Source organism: Drosophila novamexicana, unplaced genomic scaffold (assembly GCF_003285875.2).
Source record: "Drosophila novamexicana strain 15010-1031.04,08,12 unplaced genomic scaffold, DnovRS2.1 tig00000008-arrow-pilon, whole genome shotgun sequence".
In the NCBI taxonomy this organism is placed as follows: domain Eukaryota; kingdom Metazoa; phylum Arthropoda; class Insecta; order Diptera; family Drosophilidae; genus Drosophila; species Drosophila novamexicana.
The window spans coordinates 1,490,741-1,512,672 of record NW_020824765.1 but is presented as its reverse complement, the minus strand read 5'-3'; the positions used below and the strand labels follow the sequence as shown (position 1 = coordinate 1,512,672).

General features: G+C 37.4%; 1 protein-coding gene across 3 annotated transcripts in view; it reads left to right on the top strand.

Annotated features, from left to right (window-relative positions):
• The window catches only part of LOC115764471 (Down syndrome cell adhesion molecule-like protein Dscam2), a 70,833-nt gene extending 62,159 nt beyond the window's left edge, over positions 1-8,674 (top strand). The window contains exons 17-24 of one of the 3 annotated variants that reach the window (XM_030707541.1): positions 1,944-2,156; positions 3,514-3,669; positions 4,352-4,507; positions 4,814-5,121; positions 5,187-5,367; positions 5,437-5,595; positions 6,715-6,781; positions 8,204-8,674. In XM_030707541.1, the coding sequence (XP_030563401.1) occupies positions 1,944-2,156; positions 3,514-3,669; positions 4,352-4,507; positions 4,814-5,121; positions 5,187-5,367; positions 5,437-5,595; positions 6,715-6,781; positions 8,204-8,285 (1,322 nt within the window). In that variant the 3' untranslated portion in view covers positions 8,286-8,674. Of the gene's footprint in view, positions 1-1,475; positions 1,644-1,943; positions 2,157-3,513; positions 3,670-4,351; positions 4,508-4,813; positions 5,122-5,186; positions 5,368-5,436; positions 5,596-6,714; positions 6,782-8,203 lie in introns of all 3 variants that reach the window. The other 2 variants (XM_030707520.1, XM_030707531.1) reach the window with 2 other exon arrangements.
• Positions 8,675-21,932: the final 13,258 nt, after the last annotated feature.

Here is a 21,932-nt window from a genome sequence, read left to right as displayed (position 1 = left end):
AATCTTGTATCCTATCAATTCTTATATGTATGGTTCCCAGCTGCATCAACATGGGATCCATCATCTTTTGGAATAATTAATTTTTTAATACAATTCTATTCAGCGGAATATGTACAGAGTTTTCCACAACTGATCACATTAATTCACGCAATTTTATTAGTTCATGCATTGCTAACTAGGTTTTTGATTCTATTTTTTTGTTTTGTTTGTTTTTTAGTTAGAATATTTTTAAGTACCTTTTTTTGTGTTTTGATTTTGACAATAGCAAAATGCTCATTTAATCTGCTTGAACCAAATGATAAAAGCCAAAGAAACTCAAGTTGAGACCGAGCAGAGCCAAAGCGCACACATTTCCGAAAGCACAACAACCAAAGATCCATCATCCAACATGTTAGCAAGGGTTCACATGAGAGCTGAGATCAAGAAGAAAAGGAGAAGATGCAGATCAATATCCTTACATACCAAAAAAAAAAAAAAAACATACATATGTGCATTCATTACACACAAATGTTTATTTCGATTACAATTCAGTTCTGTCATCAAGTTCTAGTTGAGTTCCACCTAAGTTAGTTAGTGTTTACAAATTTTATTTGAAGTTACCTCAACAGAAGTGGCACAGGGCCATCTTTCGTTCACGTTCTCGTTATCGTAATCTCGTAATCATACTATCGAAAGCTGCTACACTTGGAATGCCGTTAAATGAATTTGTTAACTTGCTTAAAAGCGTTTTAGCGTTTCGAGATCATAGTATTAACTATTTACTTAACTAGTTGTAAGACATTACGGATAAAAAACAAATTGCATTTGAACGTATTAAAACGATGTTGATTTTTTTATATAATTACAATTTATAAAATAATAGTTAAAATAGTTTTCATATAAATATTCACAAACATTATGTTGCGTGCTGTTCGGCGCATTGTAAAATAAATTCTAAATATAAATTAAATGTATAATTAATTTACATTCTCAACTATTTGTGACACTTCTACAATATTTCCGAACACGTTACAAAGTCTATGCGAACTCAACTCAACTCAAATCAAATCAAAGTTATTAATCGTATTTCTATTTGTTAATGTATTTGTTTAAGTGTGTGTTTTTTTAACAAACAAGTATGCTCGACTAGTCGACTAGTGTCTGGGTACAAAAGTCAATGTACGAGAAGAAGGCGAAAGGGCAAAGAGAGCGAGCGAATTGTTGGCGATTTGTTCGCGAATTTTTGGCAATTTGATCGTCAACTTTTTGCGAATTGATCGCGAATTGTTGGCGAATCGATCGCGAATGGTTCACGTGCCTTTCTAATTTGCAAACTATTGAACCTTCCCTCTCACTTGCTCTCACTCTCTCTCTCTCTCTCTGTCTCTCTCTACTTTCTCTCTTTATATACATACATGCATATATATATTTATCTGTCTCTCTCCCTGTCTGGGTCTACATGTGAAACACTTTGGTTGTTGTTGTTGTTGTTACAGGCACAATCGCACCCTCGCGTGATTTACCAGAATTAAGCGCCGAGGATACAATCCGCATAATTCTATCGAACCTAAATTTAGTAGTGCCGGTCGTGGCGGCTCTGCTCGTCATAATCATAGCGATAATTGTTATTTGTATTCTGCGTAGCAAAGGCAATCACCACAAAGGTATCTATAAGTATATCAAACTAATTACATATTTCTTTTTTTTTTCGGTTCCTCTCCATCTGTCTTTCTCTATCTTTCAACATACTGCTAACGCAAAACGAACACACTTCGCTTTTCCGTTTTTTGTATCTGTACATATTTATGCTTTTCCTTTTTACAACAATCAAAAAATATCTTAAATATCTTGGCTATGAAATTGCCTGCTCTGTTGTAACTGCTATACGAATTGCATGCTCCATTACGGTTTGTATATCGAATCCGAATCCGAAACCGAATTTGAATAAAAAAACAAAACCAAAGGCACGATTGCGCCACTCGACGACGGCACGGGCCATGGAAATGTCCATGCCCGGATTCCCCTGCCCGCCTGGATGCCCGAGTGGCTGGATCTAAACTTTATGGTGCCATTGATTGCCACCGTGGTTGTGGTTGCCGTTGGCATCTGTGTTGTCTGCGTGGCGCTCTCCCGAAGACGTGCAGATGATATACGGGGCGGTCAAAAGGATGTATATTGTAGGTTTTGCCTGTGTTCCCAATGCACAGGAGAGCAAGTGTACTATTTCTACAGAAAGCATATTATTTTCGTCAAATTTTATTTCTGTTTTATGGTTCTCAAGTGTTGAACATTGTTGCGCATCTTTCGCCAAATTGTCAAATTGAAATTTTGTGTTTTAAAATTAACGCACAATGTCAACACGAGGACCAAGTTATGTTGAGATATATTCTCAAATGCCGTCACTCTGCAAAAATTCTGGTAACTTTCAAATTATTTTGGAATGTCAATGTTTAGTTTTAGTATAAACCATTTAACGCATGATATACATAATATTCGATGCTTGATAAAATATTATTCAGACTACAGCTGACACGAACTCAAGAATACACGCACAAAAAATACCAAAACTTTCACAAAAATATACCAACAAAATATTTTAAAAAATATTAAATATATGTCCCAAAATAACTCATATACATATATATTTAATGTGTATGCCGTGTGTATAAGTACATTCATATATCTCTGTTATACTCATCATATGATACTCATAGAACTACCATCAATTTTCCATCGCCATTAACAGATATTGGAAAATTATTTAAAAAAAAAGTATTGACATTTGTATAAATATTTTGCGATATTGATTTATTGATTTTAATCCCTCAATTATTCTGGCATTAAATTCAAGAAATAATGTTGTAAGCCAAGTAAATAGCATCCGCACCATAAACATACACATATCCCATATATAGTATATATATATATTAATCTCCAGTGTTGTAAATACGTTTTTGCTTATGACGTAAGCAACTTTAACAGTTTCTTCACACAACAGACAAATTCTCCTATTCACAACAAGTACAACTTTCTATCGACACTTTTTGTTGTTGTTCATTTTACACATTTTCAATCCCTTTTTTCAAGAGAAACTAAAACTAAGATGCTTTTTGAAATCGCAAATGAATATAATGCTAAAGTAAAGTAAAGTAAAGTAAATTTGAACTCGAAATTAAAATCATCTCTCATTTCATGTCATTATATCATGAATTCTTATATCTCGCAAACAAGTTGGTATATTTTGACAAAAAAAAAAAAAAAATCAAAGACACCTCACGTAATTCCGTTTATGCAATTGTAAACTTGTACTTTTGAGCTACTAATTAGCACTTTAGCGTGTTGAGATGCCGCACCAAAAAAAAAAAAATAAAATTAATTAATTAATAAAATCCCAAATATTGTGAGTGACGGAACAAAGCTGATTGATTCGAAAAACAGAAGTAAAGTATGCGAGTTGATCTTTGAGCAACATTAAAAGGAAAAGCATCTTCAGTGTTTCACTATTGAGTTCGCGATATCGTATATTAATTCTAGACGATGTAGTTTACAATCAGACAATGGGACCCGGCGCCACCCTGGACAAACGCCGCCCGGATCTCCGTGACGAGCTCGGCTATATCGCACCACCGAACCGGAAGCTGCCGCCCGTGCCCGGCTCCAACTACAACACCTGCGACCGGATTAAGCGAGGTACAGTCATAAGTAAGCATCTAAATTTCCAATGCAACATTTATTAATGCCAGGACTATGCCAGCGGAGCCCCCCCCCCCGGCCCCCCCCAAAGGCTATTAGGGGCACTCACTGCGCATTGGCTGAGGCTTATTTTTGTCTTCCATTTACTTTGCGTACAAAATGTTTGAAAAGAAAACTGAGCAGAAAAGAAACAGAGTATTTCATATTTTGCGTTGCTTTTGCATTCACAATGAACATCAAGACCTTAGGTCGCTCGCGGGGCGTTGCCACGCCCATCCCACATACACAGACACGTGCACATACAAGAACACGCCGCAACGCTTTCTCAGAACGAAATTCTTAATGTCGCTTCTTAAAGTCGCTTCTTATAATTTGGATGCCCCCACCCGATCTGAACCAAGACTCGTATTATTAAATGTTGTGCTGAATTTAGATAAATCTTACTATGATTTTGGTTTTAAATGTTTAAATTACGTATTTATTTATTATTTGAATTTCTCTCCGACATTACTCCGACTCCCCTCCGTTTTGGTTGCTGTTGCCTCAATTATTTAATTTTTCCGTTTACTCATCGTTGATGTTGTATGAATATTGGAAATTGAATAAAAATAATACCACACCAACACAAACGACACTTGACACCAAACACGAACACGAACACGTACACGTACCGGTTCAGGCCGCGGTGGCTTGCGCTCGAACCACTCCACTTGGGATCCGCGCCGTAATCCGAACCTGTACGAGGAACTGAAAGCACCCCCAGTACCAATGCACGGCATTGGCAATCACTACGGCCATGCCCATGGCGCTCCCGAGTGTCAATATAGACATCCAGGTAGGAGTGGTCCCCCATTTGATTTTGTCAGCCTTTTCATTTTCGTATGCATCCCAACTACTAATACCAAACCTGGACCCTATTTAACTTTTCATTGAGATTCATTTTTTAAAGACCACTAACCTATTGTAGTCTAACCCCGGTCGCATCGAGCTGCTTACCGTAAGTAAAAGATATCAGGCCAAGCCATTCTGTCTGGCAGGTCGCTCTACTCGTACTAAAACACTAAAACAAATACCAAAACACCAAACAATCCGCTCTGGAGAGCATGTGGAACTGTTGCTAATCGAACTCTCTTCTCGCAAGGCATGGAAGATGAGATCTGCCCCTATGCTACGTTCCATCTGCTCGGCTTCCGCGAGGAAATGGATCCAACCAAGGCCATGAACTTCCAGACCTTCCCGCATCAGAATGGACACACGCCCGTACCCGGACATGCCGGTACCATGCTGCCACCTGGTCATCCCGGACATGTGCACTCGCGCTCTGGATCCCAATCGATGCCTCGTGCCAATCGCTACCAACGCAAGAACAGCCAAGGCGGCCAGTCCTCGATCTATACCCCGGCACCCGAGTACGACGATCCTGCAAACTGCGCCGAAGAGGATCAATACGTAAGAGCACCTATACTGAAAGCACATCAAGGAGAGTAGCTTATTGTTTTTTTCGGATCCCAAAGCGCCGCTACACACGTGTCAACTCTCAGGGCGGCAGTTTGTACTCTGGACCCGGACCCGAATATGATGATCCCGCCAACTGCGCACCTGAGGAGGATCAGTACGGCTCTCAGTACGGTGGACCCTATGGACAGCCCTACGATCACTATGGATCCCGCGGATCAATGGGACGTCGTAGCATTGGTAAATGCCAGACTGAGAATCGAAAAGCGCATCTGATCGATTGACTAAATTGTAACTCTATTTCCACAGGCTCTGCACGCAATCCAGGCAATGGCTCGCCTGAGCCACCTCCACCACCACCACGTAACCATGACATGAGCAACTCCTCGTTCAACGACTCCAAGGAGAGCAACGAGATCTCGGAGGCCGAGTGCGATCGCGATCATGGACCACGCGGAAACTATGGTGGTAAGTGTCGGAAGATCAGTCGAGAGCAGCCCCCGCCCCCACTTCAATCGTATCCTAATTTAAAACTAAATATTTCAATGTTTGCTGTGCTCAATTGAAAATGCATTAATTTTTAACACGACAATTCGACATGTTCTTAATTTCCCTTTCAAAATTCGTTTGCACATTCAAATATTATTCTCTATCAGAAGACTCCAATGAGGGTGAGTGTTGTGAAATAAAATCGCCAATCGCAGTTAACTTAGTTTTTAAAGTGAATTTGAATTCCCCTACGAAAAACATTATCACAACTCACCTCATTCTTCGCAATAGTCTTATGAGGCTGCCCACGATCTCATATCAGGAATGTGATCCTCCTTCATTCCTCTGTTCATTCCCTGTTCATGTCACCCATGAATCATTTTTAGCGATAGTTGATAATATGTTCTTCATTATGAATATTCATGCTGTGTTTTGCTAAAGTTTCAAAACAATTTTGTTCGTCTTTGTTTTTATTGTGTTAAATATGTATTAACTTTGGTTTTGGTTCTTAAGTTTATTTAAATATGAGTTTTTAATGCACAATTAAATATCTTCCATTTCATTTCATAAGGCACACGGCCCAAAATTTAATGGGTTTCCTTTTCAGCACCATTCAATGTTTTATGTTTTGTATCTAATATCGGATTTAAGATTAGTTTTAATTGATTTTCATTAAATCTCATTTCATTGAATTCATGTGTCTAGAAAATCGCATGTGTCCGACTAGAAAATCGTTTTATGGTCCTTAAGAACAATAAGTTAGATATATAAGAATTTTAGATGAATATTTTAGCTATAACAAAGTTATTTGAGGTTTTTTTTATTTAATTTTTGCACGTCAAATCAATAGAGATTATTTGATTTGATTTCACGTTACGTATGAACCATAAGAAAAGTTTTATTTAAATTTTCATTTTGCGTTTTCTTTCTATTTTCTTTTACATACTATGATATTCTATACACACACACATAACTTTCTACTTCGGTTGCTCAATTTTGTTGGGGTACTTGAACACACAATTTTTTGTCGATTTTAAAAAAATTTAAACAAATAAATCAAATAAAATAACCGAAATAATGAAAACCAAAAACGTACAGCTGTAAAAAGATCACCGCAACCGAAAGATCAACGCACCACCGAAGAGATGCGTAAATTAATCGAGAGGTAAGAAACGAGCATATATCGAAACATATTGAAAGCATAGCCAATATTGGTATAACCCATGCAAAAGTATGTTTACAAGCTTAAATTGCACAGAAAATAAGCCTAAGAGTAGAGTAATTGTATTCGATCTGACTTCGAATGGAACCTTGATGTTCAGCTGCCTTCAAGACTGGGCACAGAAAAGTAGATTTGAATATTTTCTGTGCAGTTTTCGATTGAAGAAGAAGAAGAACTACTACTTGTACGTTATGCAGCTACTAACTCTGAGTATTTTGTATTTTTTTCATTATGAATTAACATTTAATGACACACTGACTACGTAGTCGCAGGCAGTTGTAAGTTTTAACCTAAGCTAAGTTATGTAACTAAATGTCGACGCTTTTGCATGTCCTGGTCGCAGTTAATCCCTTGTACATATATAAACATGCCCACTAAAGGCCCTCTAACTAAATGTGCATGCCGAACTTAATCGATAACGCTTTTGTTGTTTTTGTCTATTATTTATTGTCGATTCGATTATATTTGATTTGTTTTTCGGTTGATTGAAAGCAAATCACAGTTGAGTGTTTCGAAAGTACCCAAAGCATTTATCATTTGTAATACGAATTCCGATTAAATAGCATACTCGTATATTAATTAATCAATCAACAGGCTTTAACAAAGAAAACAAAACACAGTTTTGCCACAATACACTCGTGCAACCTGCTACGAGGGGGGATCTAGCAGTCCCCAACAGCTTGGCGCTTGGCCTTGTGGCTTGTGGCTTGCCACACGCAATACATGAGGCACAAATGCGAAACACGCCCAAAAAACACACTTAAAAATTAAAGAACAGCTGTCTTCGGCACGCCGAAGATTAAATACCCTTGTAGACACCTGGCTTAACTCCAGGCCGATTCTTTATTTCGAAGACATATAGTATGGACTTCCATTATAATATGGAGGACTTCTTCGCACAACAAATCGTTTTATTTTCTATTGAGCTATGTGTTAAGGTAGTCCGATGATAATAAGTATTTTCTTATAGCAGGCTGCAGCTGCTCTCGCAAACCATGTCCGATCTGCCCAACTCCGAATGCAGCAAACAGGCTTCAAGACTGTGTGCATAGTTTTCATATAAACCGATAAACAGATATGAACATGGCCATATCGACTCGATTGTTCACTTATCAAGAATATATATAGGTATATATGTACGCCTTATGAAGTCCTCCCATGTGTTAAACATTTCATGACTGAATGATCGTACTCTCTACAAGGGTATAAAAAGGCGTAAATGTGAAGCAATGCTTTGGTTGCAGATGTTAGCCTACAGCAGCAAGACACAATAATAATTATTAATATCAATCCAAATATATATTTATGTATATGCATAAACTTTTTGATCATCTTCTAATTGTTTAACCCATCCCCCCCCAACAGAAACGAAGCCGGCCCAAAACAACTCCAACTCCAACAAACAAATGGCGCAGGATTCACAGCCTACGATACTATGGCAGTGTAATTTGTAAGCGGCTTGCAGTGGGCGTGGCATTTTAGCTTAGTGTTTCAAGTCAATGAAGTGCGTGGGAGTTGAATGACACACACACACACACACACATTAATATATAAATATATATTTATATATATATATAAATATATATGCAGTCAGTCTTATTTGAAAAGCATTTGCATCAGAGAAGTAAGCAACGCATAAAGCGCACACATATATATACAATTATTAACTATTTCAAATATTTATAAACAAAGTCGAAAAGCATACTTATATGCATACACACACATACACACACTGACACACACACACACAGAAAATACCAAACAATGTTTGTCTAAAAACCAAATGCAAATCAATTTCTGCATTTAAACAAAAACTCTTAAAACGAAACGAAAAGAAAAGAAAAACAAAAGATATATACAAATAATACATTAATTATAAATTCAATTGTGTGTGTTTGCATAAAATAACGTAAATTTTTAATATTGTATTTCTTAGTTTTAAGTCAAGCAGAACTACCAAAATATCAAGAGGGCGAGAGAAGCAGAGAGAGAGAGAAGCAGATAAGCTCTCGGCCCAAAAACATAAATGTGTAGCTTGTAAGATTCTTTCGGTTTGATTTTCTTTGCCATCTATGCCAAAAGCATGCACTAATTGCGTAGCCTAAGTCAAAGTCATAATATTATATTGTAACTGATAGATATTGTTTAATTTTTGAAGGTCTGCCAATCCTATAACTACGAGCATATATGTATACACATGTGTGTTAATGTATTCACATTTATATTTTGTTCGACGAAAAGTAACCCGGCGCACATTCATTGGAGTTTTGCTTTTTGTTGACTTGCGAAGTTTTGTGATCATAATTTTTAGCAGTGTATGAGTCAATATTTTATTGGTACTCGATTTAATAATTATTTTTTATCTCACATACGTTTAGTATTTTTTCCTTGTGTTTTTCTTTTACAATGCGCTTCCATATAAGCATAACTCAAGCGAATAAGATTTGTTCAATGCAATGCACAAATAGCATTTATTTATACAGCAGAAAAAAAAATAAAAACACTTAATCACAAGCTCTAAATTGTATTATACAAAAGCTCCCCAAGCGCACTCTTTTATTTATTTACGAATCGTTTCTGCACGTCAGTTTTTACGCACTTCAAGCTTTAAGACAAACTGATATTGATAATGTGCACACACCTCAATTTCTGATTATTTCAAATATTTATTTAAGATTTAATTATTATTATTTAAGTTTTTTGCGACACATTTGTTTGCTAAATACACATTAAATTTGAATTGAAACTCTTACTTGTTCTTTTATTTATATTCTTTATTTCACATATTTATTTCAGCTTTTCTTTTTTTGGGACAGTTCTGTAAGTTTTGAAGCTAATTACTTTAAAAACTCGAAGACTGAACTATGCAAATTAACAATGAACTAAATGCTTAAAAAACACGAATATCACAAGAGTTAAACAGAACACGACAACATTTGCTCAAAACTTAGATATAGCGAAGCATATGAGCTAGCTCACGATTTACAAGAATGTCAGTTTTAGCATTTTCATCATTTATTAAATACTTTTTTAATAATTATTATTATTTTTAATTTTTTATTATAGTTTCAAAAATCAACAAATCTTTATTTCTTTGCACACACACTCGACTTACACTATAACCCTTACCTAGGTATACCGATTTTATATATGAATGTAGTGTTGTGAAAGATAATATTGCTTATACATTATGGGAAACTTATATAAATATATAAATGTACTAAAAATTTTGATGGTAAACGAACTACAAATATTAAATAGCGTTTAGAGAAAGGGCATTTAATTAATATATATACGATTTACAAACTGTTTCAAAATCGAACTAACTACAAGAGAAAGAAAACAAAACAACTGACAAATTTTCAAGTAATTCAAATAGCGAACAACGTATTCAGAAAAAAATAAAAAACGAAACGAAAACCAACTCTTGGGTTTTCAAAAACAATTGAAATTAATAAATACCTTAATAAAACAATTTTCGGCGAATCAAAATCAAAAAAAAAAAATTAATCGACAAAAATATTTTACGATAAAAACTAAAACAAAAACAAAAGAAGAAACGAAAAACTTTCGACATTTGCAAATATAAATTTGGGATTACGTAAATGAACTAAGCTAAGAAATATTCCAAAAATAAATATCATGCATTTCTCATATATTTATCGTGCATATTGGATCGTCTGCATATATAAAGCAGGGCTTGCTTTTTGTGTTGCTTAAAGAAATCAAACTAATCATTAAGCCAATTTGTAATTATTTAGCATTAAACAATGCATAAACATAACATAATTTTCTACTTAACATTACTTAAAACGCATAAATCAAAATTAAATTCCATTGCATTTAAGCCATAAAAAATATACAAGAAAAGCATTAAAAAAAAACAACAACCACAACCCAAAACGGACAACATTCAACTTCAACGCACATCAACTTTTGGAAACGCTTACTAAGCAATTAAAAAATTAAAAATTAAATGAAAATTACATTTAGACATAAGGCAAACAGTTTCAAACGCATACTAATCACTCGCTCCTTCTTAGCCGAACAAATATTAATCGTGCATTAAATTACATAAAACATTACATACTAACATATATGAGATGAAATATCCAAAGATTAAAACTCGTAATCCTTAAGCGCGGCATTAGAAAACCTAAACGAATACTTCAAATATGTGTATTACTAATTACAAATTACAAAACATATATATGTATTAACTATATACTAATATTGAATGTATTGAATTGACAAGCAACAATTAACAAACTTACCAACACAGCCAGACACACACGCACACCCGCTCCTTCAATAGCACTGCCCAACACTGGAAGTTATCCGGAAAAACAACTTTACGACGAGTCAATATCTTGGCTCAAACACTCTCACACACAGGCCCACACACACACACACAAACACATACACACACATACATTTATCTAAAGCAAGCGAAGCTAAATTTGTCTGTTTCAGTGTCATAAAATTCAAGCAAATCAACAAAAAATTAATAAATAAACGCCAATATATGTTGGATAAAAAAAAATTAATTGTTTCATTGAAAGAGGGCAAATTTACTCTAAAATCAATGTACATTTGGAAAAGCGCAGAAGAGTAAATTATTTAAAGATCTGTCTTTTTATCCCGTCGTACTCCTTACGAGACGTTATTATCCTCACGATGTTGTTTATCACATTTTGAATCGTATTGAAAAAAGACATCACATATAAGGGGAAATTTAGCCAATTCACATAAATATTCTTAATTTTTAACGAATGTAACATGGTTTTTGTTCATTACATACAAGGGGAAATTTAGCCGATTCACATAAATATTCTTAATATTTAACGAATGTGACTTGGTTGTTGTATCGGGGTAGATTAATGACAACGAATTTTACCACCACAACGAAAAAAAGATTTATTGTTATAAAGCATGGAATAACAAAATATCCGAAATAATTCGAAATAAAGTAACACTTGATGCCTATGTATTCATGTATATTAATTAATTATAATAATATTATATAAAAATCATCGTTAATGTAATTAATGATATTTTCAGAATGAGCCAACAGCTTCCAACCAACTAGTAGCAGTAGAAAGTAAAAGGCAAAATGTACCAACTTTACGCCTACTTAAAGCGCCCTCTATGTGTGGGCTTTGGTGGCTGTTGCGCTGGCTAAAGTGTTACTAAAATGTTGCTGAACTGAACTTAATTTCCCCGTTGTTATTTTTATGAAAGTCCCCTTGTCAATTATATACTTTTATTATTATGACCGTTATGACCAATATTGATTAACATTTTGTAATTAAAAATTGAAGCAGTGAAAAGTACTTGTGTAGTTTTTATACCCTGGACCCATTAAAAATGGGTATAAGGGTATATTGTATTTGTGCAAAATCCAAATGTATGTAACAGGCAGAAGGAAGCTTCTTCGACCCCATGAAGTATATATATTCTCGATCAGCATCAATAGCCGAGTCGATCTAGCCATGTCCGTCTGTCTGTCCGTCCATCCGTCCGTCAGTCCGTCCGTATGTATGAACGCAAGGATCTCAGAACCTATAAGAGCTTTTAGATGTAGGTGCTCCTAGCTCCCGCGCAGATCGAGTTTGTTTCCGATAATCGATAACTTACTCCGTTTCCAAGCAATCAATTAAAATCGATATCGATTAAAATCGATATCGATATCATGTTTTTTGGGCAATTTTGGTAAATAATAGAGTCACCAAACTTGACATATATAGAATATATATATGCATTTGATGTTGGAAGAAGATAAGGGAGCTCCCGACTAGAACCTCTTGTTTAATATTATGTTCATGCAAATGGCTTGGGTATGCAAAGTAAGTATATTGATTTAGATAAAGCTACCTATTTATATGGCTTGAATAAATCCAGTGGAGACAGCTCGATTGGGACAGTACTTCGTTTAGCATAATTTAATGAATCTCACTTGAGATACTCCAAAAAAGGTGGACTTTGCAAGCGAAACGTTTTTTGGCCAACATCTTTTTTTTTTAATGAATGCCATATGATAGTAGGGATCCGTACGCATTCAAAAAGGTATAACATTTTAAAATGAGATTATATTTACCCGAGATTTTCAAAAAAAATCGTCAAACAAGTTGAGATATTCGAACCCCGATTTTGCCAAAAATACATGATGTAACTCCTTGATTTTTGGTCGATTTGGCTCAAATTTTAGATTTTTATTTTTCTGAGGCCAATCGATAGTACTGATCCTTACGCGTCAAAAATAGTATAAAATTCCAAAATCTGAGATTATTTGGCCGAGATAGTCTAAAAAAATTATCAAATAAGGTTGATTTTACAAACGAAACGTTTTTTGGTCAACAACTCATTTCAACCTATCAATTTTTAATTTGTTTGAATGTCGTATGATAGTAGGGATTCGTACGAATTCAAAAAGGTATAACATATCAAAAACAGGATATATTTACCCGAGAGTTAAAAAAAAAATCGTCAAAAAAGTTTGATTTTTTTAACTTATATATGTTTATTGCATTGAATCAAAAAATAGCATACATTTTATTACAAAACTGTTAACTTAGGTGGTAGCTCGCTAATCCTGGTTGGCTCCTCAGGCTTTATCGTGGACAAACGTCAAAGCCGTCTTCTTTGAGTAAGGCTGCACCGTCACGTAGGTAGTCGGTGGGCTCTGGGGCTTCTCCTGTGTCGTGGTTGGAGGAGGTCTCTTAAGGATCTATTCTTGAGCCTTCTGACTACACACATCTCAGCGAGGTCTCTTGTATGGGTTGGTTCGACTCTGAGATTACTTGGCCGAGATAGTCTGAAAAATCAACAAAAAAGGTTGATTATACCAACGAAACGTTTTTTGGTCAACAACTTTTTTCAACCCATCAATTTTGAATTTCTTTGAAAGATATGAAGTTCCAAAACGACATAGCTCCGCTTGGAGATATGACGTTCCAAAACGACATAACTTCACTTGAAGATATGACGTTCCAAAACGACATAACTCCGCTTGGAGATATGACGTTCCAAAACGACATAACTCCCCGCGCAGATATGACGTTCCAAAACGACATAATTCCGCGCGGAGATATGACGTTCAAAACGACATAACTCCGCGCGGAGATATGACGTTCTAAAACGACATAGCTCCGCGCGGAGATATGACCTTCCATATCATCACTTTTTTTTTCAAAATCGAGATCGGTGCGAAAATCGAAACTTTTTCAATGATTATACCCTGAACCCATCAAAAATGGGTATATGTATTTGTGAAAAATCCAAATGTATGTAACAGGCAGAAGGAAGCTTCTCCGACCCCATAAAGTATATATATTCTTGATCAGCATCAATAGCGTCAATCTAGCCATGTCCGTCTGTCTGTCCGTCCGTCCGTCTGTATGTATGAACGCAAGGATCTCAAATTGTAGATGTAGGTCCTCCTAGTGCATGCGCAGATCGAGTTTGCTTCCGATAATCAATAACTTACTCCTTTTCCAAGCAATCGATAAAAATCGATATTGATATCATGTTTTTTGGGCGATTTTGGTAAATAATAAGAGCTAGAGTCACCAAACTTGACATATAGCTTCTAAAATAGAATATATATATTTGATGTTGGAAGAAGAGGGTTCAGGGTATCCCTTAGTCGGGAGCTCTCGACTAGAGCCTCTTACTTGTTTGTATGATTCATTAGTATGAAGAACTTGTAGTCGGGAACTATGCCCGAAGTATAAAGATGTGTATTCAAATTCGAGACCTAAAGTTTCGATCAGCCCACGTCCATTTTGGTCCCTGCAAATTGGCAGTTAGATAATTAAAATCGAGCTAGAAATTTCTGGTAAAATGTTATCCCTATTAGCTCAAATGGTCCAATGTACACACAAATATAGACGCAGAAGTTGGGCGAAATGCAAAGTATTTGACTATCCACCAATTTAATAATGCAAACAGACCACGACCAGTGTTAACAAGCAAGGAAAGCAAACAATACTCCACTCTGGCGACGACGACGGCGACGGCGAGACGGGCTCGACCATTGGGATTGGGTGTGTCCTTTAGCCGCACTGAGGCGAAAAGTTCAACAGGCTGCTCCACTAAATCAACAAAGAGAAAACCGCAAAATGCCGATAAGAGCCGCAACACACAAACCGAACCACCCAAACCACCCAACCCAACCACCCCAACCGATCCAGGAAGCCAACTGACCCCCCGGCGGGGACTGGACACAGAGACACATGGCTAAGCAAACAAATGGCTCAAATAAAAATGAACGTTGAAAATTCGTATAGAGCAACTAGGAATGTTCCAGTCGGGTGAAACCGACTGCTTAATACTCGTTCGCAGTTCAAAGACTGCTATCTGCCATATATCTGAAGACAAGTGCCGACAGATTATTTTTGTATAGAGGATAAGTAGTCTTCAATCCAAGTTTAGTCAATCTAGCTCTGAAAGTGTGGAAGATACAGAATTTTGTTACTCCCAAACGCAGGCCTGGGCGTGACCCACTTCCTGCTGGGGTGGAGCTGAAATCTAAACTCTTTGTCTCACATCAAGTGATATCTATCATATCTGTACAGGAGTATAAGTTTCAACTTACAAGTCTCTAGCTTCAATAAGGCTGGACGTACTGACAAAACAAATATACTCCCTTGCACTTTGTGAACGGGCATAAATACAAGCAGCTGTCGGTGGGGCAGAGGAGCGGTTGCAGGACTCGTGCTCGGACTCGGACTCGGACTCGGGCTCGGACTTGGGTGGTGACTCGGCCACTTTACTGGCTTCAGCTGACGCAGGAGAGGATTGTTGCTATTTGGTTGGCCCAAACAAGCGCAGAGCAGCGGCAGGGGATGGCTGTCGCTAGATGCAGCCCCAAAATGGATATGCGTTGACAACAGCGAGCAATTGTTGTTGCTGTGGCTGTTGTTGTTGTCGTCGTGGTTATCGTCCAGCCGAATGCACAATAAACATGCAAAGGAAAGGCAAACGAAGCTCTTCGAGTGCCCGCGGTCGGGTTGGGAGCGGGCGCCAGCTGAAACTATGTCAACTTCTGCTCTGGGTCGCCGTGCATTTGGGTTCAATTGGACTGGTGTGTTCGGGTCTGGCCGGGGCCTGTCACAACTGCTTCTGCCCGGTCCCCAAAGGCGTTGGCGTCATGCAATTTATATATTTGGCTGACAATATACACATAATATGCATTTAAATAAAAAATTATGACATAGACAGAGCTTCCTATTCCGCCAATCTCTTGCTTCGATCCAGTTTGTAATGCTTAAATATAATTTAAAAGCTATTATAATATTACAAATTCCGGGTTATTCAAAAATCCGAAACTGATCAAATTACATTATTTATTTAATCGAAATTAGATATATATAATTAATTAATAAATCATTTTTCCCTGTTGTCCTTAAGTCCTTATATTTAAACTCGTTCGCAAAGTAAAAAGATAATTTTATTTGGTTTTGTGCAAAGTTTGTCTTGCTGTCCGCCCGAAAGAGCGCAATTGTGTTCGGCTTTATTAAAGCCTTGCAATTTTGGATATATCCGGCCCAAATAGAGGGGCTAAATAGTCCAAATATATAATTTGGAATGTGACTATTGAAGACCTCGTTTAAACATCGAGGACAAATATGTTGCCAACACGACCCTTAACAAAGCTTGTTTAAGTTGTTATGAGACTGTGAACGAGTATTTTGATGTCAATTGTAACCGACTCCTTTAAATTATGTTTGAAGGCCCAATAATAAAGTTTTTTATATTACTTTTAGTAACTTCTATAACTTAATATCAATAATGCTGGCCTCGCAGGCGTAATGCACATGGGGCTTCCTGACAATCTATTACCCCAGCAATATAATATAATAATAGATAATATATTTTTATAATACTGTTGGACTGTATTTGCAACTATATTTGCCGTGCCATAATACTAATTGTAGTTGTTAGTTAATGAATTTTGTTTGTCACATAGTACAACTACCAAATACCCTCTACAGCTCGTAGCACGAATACAATATGTTTTATATATACTTGAAATTTCAAATTTGTCAATGAAATAAAAAATATATAATTTTAAAACAAGCAGATATGAAAGCTATGATGCGTTATTTGGCCAGAGCCTTAACCGGCAGTTATAATAAAATTTATATATTTTTTATTTGTATAAATAAGTGTCAATAATATTGGAAGCAATTAATTGAAGCTGGAGGTATACGCAGGCCGCCATAAAACTTGTGTTTTTTTAATGACTTTGGCAAATAAATTAACGCACGTTTAAAAGAAAACAAAAGCAATCCCATAAAACTAAGACTGAGCCCAACGCCGACTGTCATTTTATGGATGTTCAAGCCGAGACCTGAGATCAGGTGAGCTGAGTGGAGCAGAGGGGAGCGGAGGGCAGCGGAGTGGAGTGGAGGGGAGGGGAGCTGCGAGTGGCAACTGTTGAAAGGCCAACTCCATTTGGAGCTATTGTTTGGCTTTTGTTTTGGCTCATTTTATTTGCTCGTGCTGCATTCGGGTCTAGGGTAGTTAAAGTTTATCTACACTCATTTGGCGTGTTTGTGTTTCTCTACCCATAAACCTACTTTACGGCCACATAAGTTAATAAACTGTTTGCTGTTGCTTTGCTGCCTTTTGTTTGCCATATCGATTTTCTATTTTATTTCACTTAATGTTTTTTCCCTGTTTCTTAATTCCTCAAAACTTACAAAATCAAGCACTAAGCTGAAACTCGAGACCAAATCAGTTAAAAGACAACTTTTCTTTTTGTTTAAGTAAATCATATTGTTATAGTATCTGTTAAATATTTAACAATTCGAAATGTTTTTCAGCTTTGCTTAAGTTCTTTTTTACGTCAGTTTTCCACACAATTTTCAATTGATATTTAAAAATTAAGTTTAATACGAACAAATGAAAAAGTTGCAATCGGAAGATTTTCACCCATTTTTCTGCTTTATATTTTTTAAAAATCTGTTTAACATTTTAATATAAAGCTTTTAGAATAAGCTTGAGTCGGATTCAACTTAAACTTTCCTCGCCTCAATCTTGGGCCTTCATTTTGGGGCCAAATTTGTTTGATAGCAAACAAACAATTTTCGCCCAAGCATCTTCTACCATTTTCTCATCAATTAGTCAATCAGTCAGTCAGGACAATCAGTTCTATATATATAGATTCAAGATATATGGCTCTTAAGATCTGCCTTACAATTATAGAGCGTCCTACCGATGGTAAAAAATAATCAACACAAATCATGGCCTCCAAACAGTTGTTATTGCTGACGTGTTTGCCATTGTTGCTGTGGTTTGTGTTGTTCTTGTTTGTCTGGCTGGCTGGGCTTGTCTATTTTTGAAACAGCAAACAAATTATGAGAATGAAAACAAGCGACTCACACCCACAGTCGGGCGTTTCGTATATTCATAAGTATGTTGCTTTGTACTATCTATAGATTGCTTAAGTATTTTGTGATTTTTCTTAATCATCATAAATTTGAGTTAGTTTTACCGAGACATTTGGCAGTTGGCCACCAATGCGACAAGAACTTTCCCAACGACGGAAACATCAATAAATTAGAAATGTTAAACTCAACGATTCTTAGGTGGGCGGCTGGCAGTGTCGCCCATGCAATGGGCACAGGGGCAGGGGCAGGGGCAGCAGCAGGGGCAGCGGCAGCGGCAGGGCCCCAAAACTTATTGTCTGCGTGTTGCGGCACAAGAATTTGTGCGTCGCCTTGGCTTGCCAGTTGCCATAATTCTAGACATTTAATGGCCGCCTTCTGGCCAACAGAAGGCATTGAAGACACCATTGCCCAAGCCCTGAGTTATGTGGTTGAAGTGCGGCCCATGGCACGCCCTCAGCGCCTCAGCTAATGATTGGGGGATGATGCTGATATGGTGGATGCTGCGCATGTCGCAAATCTTAGCATCACGATTTTGCGAGGGATGCAAGAAGCCATTTTCTAAATGTATCAAAATATATGGTATATATAGGCTTCTTCGCACATGCATAAATATGTGGGTGGGAATCTGTGGCGCTACAAAATGGCAGACATTTTCCATTTCAAGTCCAACATCAGCTTGAATAAAAATATGTTTATGCTAATTTATTTATAAAGCTAAGAACTTTAATATAAAAGAGAAATCAAACTGACAATATGGCCTTCAGCTAGATAAAAGCTGAACATTAGAACATACTAAATATTGTATTTGTTGTATTTATAGGAAGTGAAGAGTTTTGTATTGAGGCATATAAATCTGATACACATAAAGATCCAAAATATGCGCTTTGTAAGAAATTAAATAAATAGATGTGCTTTGAGCTATATAAATAGGAAAAATAATTATAAAAAGAGCTTGGCTCAACTTGACAAAATAAAAATATATATTTTACAAAATGTAAAAAAATAAATAATTGACGAAAAACATTCACAATTTTCTGAAATTTGAATGATGAAGATCGAAAGCCTCGTAGTAGACGGTGCAAGTATCGTCCGATCGGAAGGTGCATAATATCTTAAGAAAAAAACTTCAGGTAATGCCCAATAAGACAATTGTCATAAGTTTTGGTAGTCGGGTGTTAAATTGTGTGTATGTTGCAGGGCAAACGTCATCCCGGCACACACACGACCCACCACTCGCACAACAATTCACCCCTATCCTTAGGACACACACACACACACACACCCACACAGTCAACGCGACGCGCTGCCAATTAACGTAATTAAATGATGCGTACATAGTCGAGCATAGCAAACACTTGGCTGCTCCTCCAGCCCGCACCCAGCAGCGAGTATGTGTGTGTGTGTGTGTGTGGCACATCCTTTGCTTAATTAATTTGGGACATGACACACAGTTTCTCTTGCATTTCTCGTTTATGTGGTTGCTATCTCATTTAATGTTTTAATTGCGAGCTGGGCCCACTTTGGCAGCCCGCCATGGCAACATCGGGGAACCAATCAACAATAGCTCCAGCAATGCCAACAATGCCAACAAATGCCTTAGTATCGCCTGATTATGTCACAGGATACTTGGAAGCCGCACAACGACGCGCGGACAGGAATCAAACAAAAGCAAAGCCCAATGCAAATAGGCAAATAAGTGTGTCATTGGGCAGCCATAACTGTCATCGACTAAACAAAATGAATGCTCGGCTAGAGCTCTGGCATCAGCCTGGCCAGGACAACGCTGCGTATACGCAATGTGGTCTCACATATTGCCAACACTTTAGTGAATTTCCCAGCGGAGCTGCGTCAGCGCCCGTCCTCTCCCCCCACCATCCACAGGTGTGTAAGTGTGAGTGTGTGTGTGTGTGCTTAGGAAATTTGCTTATTTGTCCAAGTTTTATTCTCATTTTGCATGACCGAAAATTATGCTAATCCTGGCATTTTGTTTGGCCTCGCAGGATTCGTCTGTGCATTTACAGACCAAATTATATGGCATTGAGTGGAGCAGTAGCTCGGCTTGGAGCTACATTTAATTACCGTCATTTGCCGGGTGATGCCTTCGCTGTGGTCATTAGGGGCGCAACGTCTCCAATTTGCTGCTCTCTGCAGCACCGCCACGTGGCACATTACATAGTATTTTATATGCCACGCACTAATTAAACTAATTAAGGCAATTTGGCGTTATTGAAAGCCCGAGCCAAGTCCAACTGCGAGCTGGCAGGAGACAGCAGACACAAGCTCGCGCTGAAGATTTGTAAGAATCGATCCCTGAGACTCTTCCTTAAGACTTCCCTCTCGATAGACGAATGTATGTATGTTCGAACATACTTGCCTGTTTTGGAGCACAATCTATCATCCAATATGGAACTGTCGCAGAACACAACACAACTTGGCACAGGGTCAACAACTCCGACAAGGTTGTAAGGAACTCCAACTCCTCAGCCGAGTCGGCACCAAAGTGCCGCAAAATATGCAAAACAAACGAAATAAATTCAAATGCGTTTTGCTGGCTACTCGTAAATGTATGCCAACTAAAATTAATTACAGGCAATAACGTCATTCCTGTCCGGCTGTGCTTTTTGCGGGATCCTGCAGAGACAGACGCCTGTACAAGAGAGCGAGAGAGAGAGAGAGAGAGAGAGATAGCAAGAGAGCGAGCGAATTGGGAGACATTTATGGGCTTGACGCTGCCAAAAACAATCGGACCTGAATTTGAGGAAACCGACCACGGACCGGGCGACAGAATCAAGCTGAATTACGAGCTACGCCAAATAGAAACAAATGCGACATACTTTTAGGCGCCACGACCAGAAGCCAGCAAAACAATTGCGTGTATTTGGGCGATTAACATGATATGCGGAAATTTCTGTACTGCAACAAAGCACTCATACACACACATACACACACACACACAGACATACACACACAACAAATGCAAATACTTAAACGGCAGCTCAAGGCGCATGCGTCGGGCCAGCCGTGAGGGCAGGTGCTAGTACAGTGTCTACTCGTACTGTATGAACAATGAACACATTGTTTCTTTTTTTTGCGAATAAAAATTATATTGCACATGCCGACAGTGTGTGTGTGTGTGTGTGGGTGTGTATCTGGAAACTCAGTTGTTGAAGGGAGTCGAGAGACTTCGTGCCTGGACACGGGACGGCATGTCATTCAGTCGCCTTAGCTCTTAGGGGCTGCCAAGTTGGCACAGGAACTGAGTGCTTACTAAACCAGTGGGTGTGAAAATTTAAAAACAAATTATACCAAATTACAGTCCATTTTGTTAAAAGACTAACGCTGAAGAGCTGTAGAATATTTCTTCAGATGAAGGCAAAGAACTGAATGCTGGCCATAATTCGGTTTTCCAACACAAACACAAATAATCTGAAAAATTCTAGCATACTTTTCAGAGTATTCCAATGTTAGCCTGAATATTATTAAAGTGTGTTGTGGTACATTAAGCAATACGCATTTAAAGTGAACATTTTTGAGCTTTTTTAACATTCTGCTTTGTATATGCAAATATTATGACAAATTCTTAGCAAATTGCTGCCAAATGATGCCACGTTCTGTCAAGACAACAATGGACATAGCGCAAATTTAAATTGTGAAAATCCAAGGCAGCTTAAAAAACGATGAAAACATAAAACACCCGC